This window comes from Tachyglossus aculeatus, chromosome 6, assembly GCF_015852505.1.
Source record: "Tachyglossus aculeatus isolate mTacAcu1 chromosome 6, mTacAcu1.pri, whole genome shotgun sequence".
Taxonomy (NCBI): Eukaryota; Metazoa; Chordata; class Mammalia; order Monotremata; family Tachyglossidae; genus Tachyglossus; species Tachyglossus aculeatus.
In genome coordinates this window covers 5,353,408-5,364,752 of record NC_052071.1, presented here as the reverse complement: position 1 = coordinate 5,364,752, position 11,345 = coordinate 5,353,408, and the positions used below count along the sequence as shown (strand labels likewise).

The following is an 11,345-nucleotide window of genomic DNA, read 5'->3' as shown; positions in this document are numbered from 1 at the left end:
AATTGGAAAAGCTGTGGTTAACTGTTAAGCGCTCACTATGTGCCAAGCACTGTACTAGGCGCCGGGGTGGAGCCCCACGGGGGCCAGGAAATGAACTGGAAAAGCTGTGGTATCCGTTAAGCGCCCATTATGTGCCAAGCACTGTACTAGGCGCCGGGGTGGAGCCCCACGGGGGCCAGGAAATCATCATCATCATCATCAATCGTATTTATTGAGCGCTTACTATGTGCAGAGCACTGTACTAAGCGCTTGGGAAGTACAAATTGGCAACATATAGAGACAGTCCCTACCCAACAGTGGGAAAAGCTGTGGTTATCTGTTAAGTGCTCACTATGTGCCAAGCACTGTACTAGGCGCCAGGGTGGAGCCCCACGGGGGCCAGGAAATGAATTGGAAAAGCTGTGGTATGTTAAGCGCTCACTATGTGCCAAAGCACTGTACTGGGCGCCGGGGTGGAGCCCCACGGGGGCCAGGAAATGAATTGGAAAAGCTGTGGTGTCTGTTAAGCGCTCACTACGTGCCAAGCACTGTACTAGGCGCCGGGGTGGAGCAGGAAATGAATTGGAAAAGCTGTGGTATCCGTTAAGCGCTCACTATGTGCCAAGCACTGTACTAGACGCCGGGGTGGAGCCCCACATGGGCCAACCTGATTAACCGTGTATCTACCCCAGCACTTACAGCGGTGCTTGGCACGTAGTAAGCGCTTCACAAATTATTATTACAAGGTAATCGGGTCGTCCCACATGCGGCTCCCCGTCTTCATCCCCATTTTACAGATGAAGACGGTGAGCCCCACGTGGGACCTCCCCAGCGCTTAGTACAGTGCCCGGCAGAGTGAGTGCTTCACAAATACCTGAATTATCACGATGAATATAATTATATAGTTGTTCTGTATTAATCATGATTAATATGCTATTAATAACCATTATAACAATATATTTACAGGAATAATAATAAAATAGAGGAAACTGTCAACCACCAATCCTTACTAGTGTGAGTAGAAATAATAATAATAATAATAATAATAATGGCATTTAGTAAGCGCTTACTGTGTACAAAACACTGTTCTAAGCGCTGGAGAGGTTACAAGGTGATCAGGTTGTCCCAAGGGGGCGCTCAGTCTTAATCCCCATTTTACAGATGAGGGAACTGAGGCACAGAGAAGTTAAATAATAGTAATAATGATAATAATGGCATTTATTAAATGCTTACTCTGTGCAAAGCACTGTTCTAAGCACTGGAGAGGTTACAAGGTGATCAGGTTGTCCCAAGGGGGCTCACAGTCTTAATCCCCATTTTACAGATGAGGGAACTGAGGCCCAGAGAAGTGAAGTGACTTGCCCCAAGTCACACAGCTGACAAGTGGTGGAGCCGGAATTTGAACCCATGACCTCTGACTCCAAAGCCCGGCCTCTTTCCACTGAGCCACGCTGCTTCTCTAATAATAATAATAATAATAACAATAATAATAATAATAGTACTTTTTAAGTGCTTACCATGTGCCAAGCACTGTTCTAAGGGTTGGGGTAGATCCAAGGTCATCAGGTTGGACACAGTCCCTGTCCCCCGTGGGGCTCACGGGCTTCACCCTCATTTTACAGATGAGGAAACTGAGGCCCGGAGAAGTGAAGACACTTGCCCGAGATCACACGGCAGATGCGCGGCAGAGGCGGGATTAGAACCCACATATCATAATATCATAATAATATATATAATATCATATCATGTATATCACACATACATATATACATATACATGTATATACATATATATACACACACATATATATGTACACGTATATATACACATACATATATACATGCATACATATGTATATATACACATATAAACACATATATACGTATACATATATATACATATACATATATACATGCATATATCTGTATAATATCATAATAATATCATATATCATAATATCATATATATCCATATACATATATGTACACATATATATACATATACACATATATACACACACATATACGTATACATATATATACATATACATATATACATGCATATATATGTATATATACATATATACACATATATACGTATACATATATATACACATATACATGTATATATGCATATATGTGTATATATGCATATATACATGTACATACTATATATCATATATATCATAATAATAGTATAATAATAATAATAATAATAATGACATTTATTAAGCGCTTACTATGTGCAAAGAACTGTTCTAAGCGCTGGGGAAGTTACAAAGTGATCAGGTTGTCCCCCGCCGGGCTCACGGCCTTAATCCCCATTTTCCAGATGAGGTCACTGAGGCCCAGAGAAGCCAAGCGACTTGCCCCCAGCCACCCAGCTGACAGGTGGCGGGGCCGGGATTTGAACCCGTGACCCCTGACTCCAAAGCCCGGGCTCTTTCCACCGCGCCGCTTCCCTGCGCCTCGCCGCGATCCCGTGCGGCTGCCCGGGCGCCCGCTCCAACCCAGCGCGGAGGCCGGCCCCTCCCGAGGGCTTAGCCCAGTGTCCCGCACACGGAAAGCGCTCAGTAAGTACGACCGGTCGGCCGACGGACGGGTTACTCACCCGACCACCCAGTAGGACGCGACGGGGGGCGGTTTCTTCGGATCGGGCCAGTCTGGGGGCGGGCACTCAAACAACACTCCGTGCTCCCGCACCGCGTCCAGACGGGGACCGGCACCGGTGGCATCTGCGTCGGCCCTGGCGTCGACGGCGTCCGCCTTCTGAAAATGCAGGGCAGTCGGCGTGATTCGCGGGAAACGGAGAAGCGCCGTGGCCCGGTGGAAATCAATCAATCAATCAGTCGATCAATCGTATTTATTGAGCGCTTGCTGTGTGCACAGCAACAGTTGGCAACATGTAGAGACGGTCCCTACCCAACAGCGGGCTCACAGTCTAGAAGGGGGAGACAGACAACAAAACATATAAACCAAATAAAATAAATAGAATAGATACGTACAAGTAAAATAATCAATCGATCGTATTGATTGAGCGCTTACTGTGTGCAGAGCACTGCGCTAAGCGCTTGGGAAGTACAAGTTGGCAACATGTAGAGACGGTCCCTACCCAACAGCGGGCTCACAGTCTAGAAGGGGGAGACAGAGAACAAAACCAAACATACTAACCAAATAAATGAATAAAATAAAATAAAATAAAATAAAATAAATAGAATAGATATGTACAAGTAAAATAAATAGAGTAATAAATATGTACAAACATATATACATATATATAAATATATATACATATACGTATATAAATATATATACATATATATAAATACGATTGGTGATGATGATGATTGAGCTCTTCCTGTGTGCAGAGCACTGTCCTAATCAATCAATCAATCAATCAATCAATCAATCGTATGTCCTAAGCGCTTGGGAAGTACAAGTTGGCAACATCTAGAGACGGTCCCTACCCAACAGTGGGCTCACAGTCTGGAAGGGGGAGACAGAGAACAAAACGTATTAACAAAATAAAATAAATAGAATAGATAAGTACAAATAAAATAAAAAAATAAATAGAGTAATAAATACGTACAAACATATATACATATATACAGGTGCTGTGGGGAAGGGAAGGAGGTAAGGCGGGGGGGTGGAGAGGGGGAGGAGCCTGGGCTTTGGAGTCCGAGGTCATGGGTTCAAATCCCGGCTCCGCCAATCGTCGGCTGTGTGACTTGGGGCAAGTCACTTCTCTGGGCCTCAGTTCCCTCTTCTGTAAAATGGGGGTGAAGACCGTGAGCCCCACGTTTTAAGCACTGAGGAGTTCCCCAGTGCTTAGTACAGTGCTCTGCACGCAGTAAGCGCTCTATAAATACAATTGAATGAATGGAAAGGTGATCAGGTTGTCCCACGGGGGGCTCACAGTCTTCATCCCCATTTTACAGATGAGGGAACTGGGACCCAGAGAAGTGACTTGCCCCAAGTCACACAGCTGATAATTGGCAGACTAACTGACCAGGATTTAATAATAATAATAATAATGGCATTTATTAAGTGCTTAGTATGTGCAAAGCACTGTTCTAAGTGTTGGGGAGGTTACATAGTGATCAGGTTGTCCCACGGCGGGGCTCACAGTCTTAATCCCCATTTTACAGATGAGGGAACTGAGGCCCAGAGAAGTGAAGTGACTTGCCCAAAGTCCCACAGCTGCCAAACGGCAGAGCCGGGATTTGAACCCATGACCTCTGACTCCCAAGCCCGTCTTTCCACTGAGCCACGCTGCTTCTTCTAATCCCAGCCCCGGGGCCTCGGGCGGGTCGCTTCGCTTCTCCTGCCTCGGTGACCCCACCTGGAAAATGGGGATTGAGACCGTGAGCGCCACGGGGGACAGGGACGGTGTCCAACCTGATCTGCTCCTATTAATAATAATAATAATAATGATGGCATTTATGAAGCGCTTACTATGTGCAAAGCACTGTTCTAAGCGCTGGGGAGGTTACAAGGCGGTCAGGTTGTCCCACATGGGGCTCACAGTCCTCATCCCCATTTTACAGATGAGGTCACTGAGGCACAGAGAAGTGAAGTGACTCGCCCAAAGTCACCCAGCTGACAATTGGCAGAGCCGGGATTTGAACCCGTGACCTCGGACTCCAAAGCCCGCGCTCTTTCCACTGAGCCACGCTGCTTCGCCTCTGCGCTTAGTACAGAGCCTGGCGCGTAGTAAGCGCCTAAAAGGTAGGGCAGTTATTATTATTATTATTATTACCTGCCGCCTCAGGGACTCCTGGAAGAGGGAATGGATGGAGATGGTGCACCGGGAAAAATTTGTCATCAGCTGAGGAGTCACGGCGCTTCCCAGATGGGGCGTCTCTTCCGACGTCGAGGCGACGAACACGCCTTGCGTGGTTTCCAGCAAAACGTAATGGAAGAGGGTGTCCGCGGGTCCGGAGGTCAGCCTGGGGGAGGCGGAAATGAAGAAATCCAAGGGGCTCCTGTAAACCATTATAGGATTCATAAGGCGTCCAAATAATAATAATTATTATTATTATTTTTAGACTGTGAGCCCACTGTTGGGTAGGGACTGTCTCTATATGTTGCCAATTTGTACTTCCCAAGCGCTTAGCACAGTGCTCTGCACACAGTAAGCTCTCGATAAATACGACTGATGATGATTATTACGGTATTAAGCGCTTACTACGTGCCAAGCGCTGTTCTAAGCGCTGGCGTAGATAACAAGGCAATCAGGTGGTCCCACGGCGGGGCTCGCGGTTTTAATCCCCATTTGCCAGATGAGGCCACTGAGGCGCAGAGAAGTGAGGCGACTCGCCCAAAGTCACACAGCAGACAAGCGGCGGAGCCGGGATTAGAACCCATGACCTCTGACTCCCAAGCCCATTCATTCATTCATTCAATCGTATTTATTGAGCGCTTACTGTGTGCAGAGCACTGTACTAAGTGCTTGGGAAGTACAAGTTGGCAACATATGGAGACGGTCCCTACCCAACAGCGGGCTCACAGTCTAGAAGGGGGAGACGGACAACAAAACAAAACATATTAACCAAATAAAATAAATGGAATAAATATGTACAAATAAAATAGAGTAATAAATATGTACAAACATATATCCAGGTGCTGTGGGGAGCTGGCCATAGGCAGGAAGCTGGACCAGGTGACCTTGCAACTCTAATAATAAAAATAGCGCTGGGGAGGTTACAAGGTGATCAGGCTGTCCCCCGTGGGGCTCACAGTCTTAATCCCCATTTTCCAGATGAGGGAACTGAGGCCCAGAGAAGTGAAGTGACTTGCCCAATGTCACACGGCTGACAAATGGCGGGGCCGGGATTCAAACCCAGGACTCCCAAGCCTGGGCTCTTCCCACTAAGCCACAATGCTTCTCAATAAATACGATTTATTGATTTCTTTTACTTGCGCATATCTATTCTATTTATTTTCTTCGGTTAATATGTTTTGTTTTGTCGTCTGTCTCCCCCTTCTAGACCGTGAGCCCGCTGTGGGGTGGGGACCATCATCATCATCATCATCATCAATCGTATTTATTGAGCGCTTACTATGTGCAGAGCACTGTACTAAGCGCTTGGGAAGTACAAATTGGCAACATATAGAGACAGTCCCTACCCAACAGTGGGCTCACAGTCTAAAAGGGGGGGACAGAGACTAACAAAATAAAATAAATAGAATAGATATGTACAAATAAAATAAATAAATAAATAAATAAATAAATAGAGTAATAAATATGTACAAACATATATACCTATATACAGGTGTTACATACAGGACCGTCTCTCTATGTTGCCAACCTGGACTTCCCAAGCGCTTAGTCCAGTGCTCTGCACACAGTAAGCGCTCAATAAATGCGATTGATTGATTGATTCACTTCACTTCGTCTTAGTGGATAGAGCCCGGGCTTTGGAGTCAGAGGTCCTGGGTTCAAATTCCGGCTCCGCCACTTGTCAGCTGGGTGACTTTGGGCAAGTCACTTCACTTCTCTGAGCCTCAGTTCCCTCACCTGGAAAATGGGGATGAAGGCTGCGAGCCCCCCCGCCGTGGGACAACCTGATCACCTTGTAAGCTCCCCAGCGCTTAGAACAGTGCTTTGCACATAGTAAGCGCTTACTAAATGCCATTCATCATCATCAATCGTATTTACTGAGCGCTTACTGTGTGCAGAGCACTGGACTAAGCGCTTGGGAAGGACAAATTGGCAACATCTAGGGACGGTCCCTACCCAACAGTGGGCTCACAGTCTAAAAGGGGGGAGACGGAGAACAAAACCAAACATACTAACAAAATAAATAGAATAGATATGTACAAGTAAAATAAATAAATAAATAGAGTAATAAATATGTACAAACATATATACAGGTGCCATTATTATTATTATTGATTGATTGATTGATTGATTGAATAAATGGAAAAGGCGACCGGCAAGGCCAGGATTCACCTTATCAGCAACCTTAGCAACAACCCCTCACTGACCTCCACCCGTGGATCTGGGGCCCCAAAATAATTATCAGCAACCCCTGGCAGCAGTTAATTACTGGCCGACGCCCCACAGCCTTAAAATCCAACACCTGTGCTTGCTGAAGACTCCCAGCTGAACACTTCTCCAGCCCCAGGGGGTCCAAAGCAGGATCAATAATAATAATAATAATGATGATGGCATTTGTTAAGCGCTTACAATGTGCAGAGCCCTGTTCTAAGCGCTGGGGGTGGATACAAGGTGATCAAGTTGTCCCACATGGGGCTCACAGTCTGAATCCCCATTTTACAGATAAGGTAACTGAGGCTCAGAGAAGTTAAGTGACTTGCCCAAGGTCACACAGCAGACATGTGGTGGAGCCGGGATTCGAACCCATGACCTCTGACTCCAAAGCCCGGGCTCTTCTCCACTGAGCCACGCTGCTTCTCAATGATCAAGCAGAGCCCCTAATGAACGAGCTTGGAATCAATCAATCGTATTTATTGAGCGCTTACTGTGTGCAGAGCACTGGACTAAGCGCTTGGGAAGTACAAGTTGGCAACATCATCATCATCATCAATCGTATTTATTGAGCGCTTACTGTGTGCAGAGCACTGGACTAAGCGCTTGGGAAGTCCAAGTTGGCGACATATAGAGACGGTCCCTATCCAACAGTGGGCTCACAGTCTAAAAGGGAGAGACAGAGAACAAAACCAAACTTACTAACAAAATCAAATAAATAGAATAGATATGTACAAGTAAAATAAATAAATATGTACAAACATATATTCATATATACAGGTGCTGTGGGGAAGGGAAGGAGGTAAGATGGGGGGGATGGGGAGGGGGGCGAGGGGGAATAAAATGAGAAAAGCAGCGTGGTTCAGGGGAAAGAGCCCGGGCTTTGGAGTCAGAGGTCATGGGTTCAAATAATAATAATAATGTTGGTATTTGTTAAGCCCTTACTATGTGCAAAGCACTGTTCTAAGCGCTGGGGGGAACACAAGGAGATGAGGTTGTCCCACGTGGGGCTCACAGTCTTAATCCCCATTTTACAGATGGGGTAGCTGAGGCTCAGAGAAGTGACTTGCCCAAGGTCACACAGCACACATGTGGCGGAGTCGGGACTCGAACCCATGACCTCTGACTCCAAAGCCCAGGCTCTTTCCCCTGAGCTGCTTCAAATCCCGGCTCCGCCACTTGTCAGCTGGGGGACTGTGGGCAAGTCACTGTGCCTCACCTGGAAAACGGGGATTAAGACCGTGAGCCCCCCGTGGGACAACCTGATCACCTTGTAACCTCCCCAGCGCTTAGAACAGAGCACACAGTAAGCGCTCAATAAATGCCGTTATTATTATTAATGAGGAGCTAACAAAGACAACAACAAACAGGGGCGCAGGCGATATGCCAGTCCAGCGCCCCAACAAATTAGATTTGAGGGGAAGGGTCGGACCAGATCCCGTCGTTGGGTAGGGATTGTCTCTTATCCATCAATCAATCATCATCATCATCATCAATCGTATTTATTGAGCGCTTACTATGTGCAGAGCACTGTACTAAGCACTTGGGAAGTACAAATTGGCAACATATAGAGACAGTCCCTACCCAATCAATCAATCAATAACATTTATTGAGCGCTTACTGTGTGCAGAGCACTGGACTAAGCACTTGGGAAGTACAAATTGGCAACATATAGAGACAGTCCCTACCCAATCAATCAATCAATCGTATTTATTGAGCGCTTACTGTGTGCAGAGCACTGTACTAAGCGCTTGGGAAGTACAAGTTGCCGAATTGTACTTTCCAAGTCCAGTGCTCTGTACGCAGTAGGCGCTCTGCACATAGTAAGCGCTTAACAAATACCATCATCATTATTATTATTATTATCATTATTATTAAATACGACAATGAATGAAAGAGGGAGGGACGTGGTGTTGCCAGGGAAGCGGGAACCGCGGCAAATAATAATAATAATAATAACAATGATAGCATTTATTAAGCACTTCTTATGTGCAAAGCACTGTTCTAAGCGCTGGGGAGGTTACAAGGTGATCAGGTTGGCCCACAGCGGACTCACATTCTTAATCCCCATTTTACAGATGAGGTAACGGAGGCCCAGAGAAGTGAAGTGACGTGCCCAAAGTCACACAGCTGACAATTGGCGGAGCTGGGATTCGAACCCATGACCTCTGACTCCAAAGCCACTGAGGCACGATTGGGCTCATCCTCAGGTCTTTGGCTACCAAATGGCCACTGTTGTTTCGTTGCAACAGAATGAATAAAAGGCTGGCCTAACCTGACTCATTACTTGGGATATTTTCCAACAATTAATCAATTAATTAATTAACTAATTAACTGATGTCTATAATGATGGTATTTGTTAAGCGCTTACTATAGTAACAATAATGATGACGGTATTTGTTAAGCCCTTCCTATGTGCCACGCCCTGTTCTAAGCACTGGGATAGATACAAGGTCATCAGGTTGTCCCTCGTGGGGCTCACGGTCTTCAAGCCCATTTTACAGATGAGGGAACTGAGGCCCAGAGAAGAATAATAATGATGGGAGCTGTCAAGCACTTACTATGTGCCAAGCACTGTTCTAAGCACTGGCGGGGATACAGGGTAATAATAATAATGGCATTTATTAAGCGCTTACTTTGTGCAAAGCACTGTTCTAATCAGTAATCAGTGGGTAATCAGGTTGTCCCAGATGGGGCTCATGGTTTCCATCCCCATTTTACAGATGAGGTCACTGAGGCACAGAGAATAATAGTAATAATAATGATGGTATTTGTGGAGTGCTTAGTCTAGTCCAAGCACTGTTCTAAAAACTGGGGTACATGTGCCTCAGTTCCCTCATCTGTAAAATGGGGATTAAGACAGTGAGCCCCACATGGGACAATCTGATTACCTTGTATCTACCACAGTGCTTGGCACATAGTAAGAGCTTAACAAATACTATCGTTTTCAGCGTTCAGAACAGTGCTTGGCACATAGTAAGCGCTTAACAAATATCATCATTATCAATACTATTATCAGTAGGCGCTTACTATGTGTCAAGCACCGTTCTGAGCACCGGGGTAGATACAGGGTGATCAGGTTGTCCCGCGTGGGGCTCAAAGTCTTCATCCCCATTTTCAAGATGAGGTCACCGAGGCCCAGGGAAGTGAAGCGGCTCGCCCAAGGCCACACAGCAGACAGCTGGCGGAGTCAGGATTGGAATCCGCGTCCTTCGGCTGCCAGGGCCCGGGCTCTTTCCGTTATGGCACGCCGCTTCGTGTGGTAGTTATGGGGCGTATTAAGCACTTACTCGGTGAATATTCTTATTCCGAGGAAGAATACGCAGGGGGGCCAAGAGCTCACCACCTAAGGGGCGCTTAGTACAGTGCTCTCCACGCGGTAAGCGCTCAAGAGACACGACAGAGTGACGGGTGGGAAAGGTCAGGCGGCAGCCGAAAATCCTGCCCGGGGATTGCTGACCTCGTCGTTCTGGAGATTTCCGTCTCCCTCTCCGGAAGGACCTTCTTCGGGATTCCCGGCTGGAAGGGATTTGGGAGCGTGGGTTTCTTTTTTCCGCCCTGGAAAATAAGAATAATAATGACAATAGTCATAATAATGATGATAGTATTTGTTAAGCGCTTACTATGTGCCGAGCATGATAATGATAACAGTGACGATGATAACAGCATTTATAATAATAATAATAATGGTATTTGTTAAGTGCTTACTATGTGCCAAGCACTGTTCTAAGCGCTGGGGGGGATACAAGGTGATCAGGTTGGCCCACGTGGGGCTCACAGCCTTCATCCCCATTTTACAGATGAGGGAACTGAGGTCCAGAGAAGTGCTTACTATGTGCCGAGCATGATAATAACAAGTGACGATGATGATAATAGCATTTATAATAATAATAATAATGGTATTTGTTAAGTGCTTACTATGTGCCAAGCACTGTCCTAAGCGCTGCGGGGGATACAAGGTGATCAGGTTGTCCCACGGGGGGCTCACAGCCTTCATCCCCATTTTACAGATGAGGGAACTGAGGCCCAGAGAAGTGCTTACTATGTGCCGAGCATGATAATAACAAGTGACGATGATGATAATAGCATTTATGATAATAATAATAATGGTATTTGTTAAGTGCTTACTATGTGCCAAGCACTGTCCTAAGCGCTGCGGGGGATACAAGGTGATCAGGTTGTCCCACGGGGGGCTCACAGTCTTCATCCCCATTTTACAGATGAGGGAACTGAGGCCCAGAGAAGTGCTTACTATGTGCCGAGCATGATAATGATAACAGTGACAATGATGATAATAGCATTTATGATAATAATAATAATGGTATTTGTTAAGCGCTTACTATGTGCCAAGCACTGTCCTAAGCGCTGCGGGG

General features: G+C 46.1%; 1 protein-coding gene across 1 annotated transcript in view; it reads right to left on the bottom strand.

The window, feature by feature from the left end:
- INTU (inturned planar cell polarity protein) overlaps positions 1 to 11,345 on the bottom strand; it is a 44,809-nt gene that overhangs the window by 1,009 nt on the left and 32,455 nt on the right. The window contains exons 13-15 of the mRNA XM_038748416.1: positions 10,433 to 10,530; positions 4,738 to 4,927; positions 2,590 to 2,747 (exon numbers count right to left, since the gene is read on the bottom strand). Coding sequence (XP_038604344.1) covers positions 2,590 to 2,747; positions 4,738 to 4,927; positions 10,433 to 10,530 — 446 coding nt within the window. The remainder of the gene's footprint in view (positions 1 to 2,589; positions 2,748 to 4,737; positions 4,928 to 10,432; positions 10,531 to 11,345) is intronic.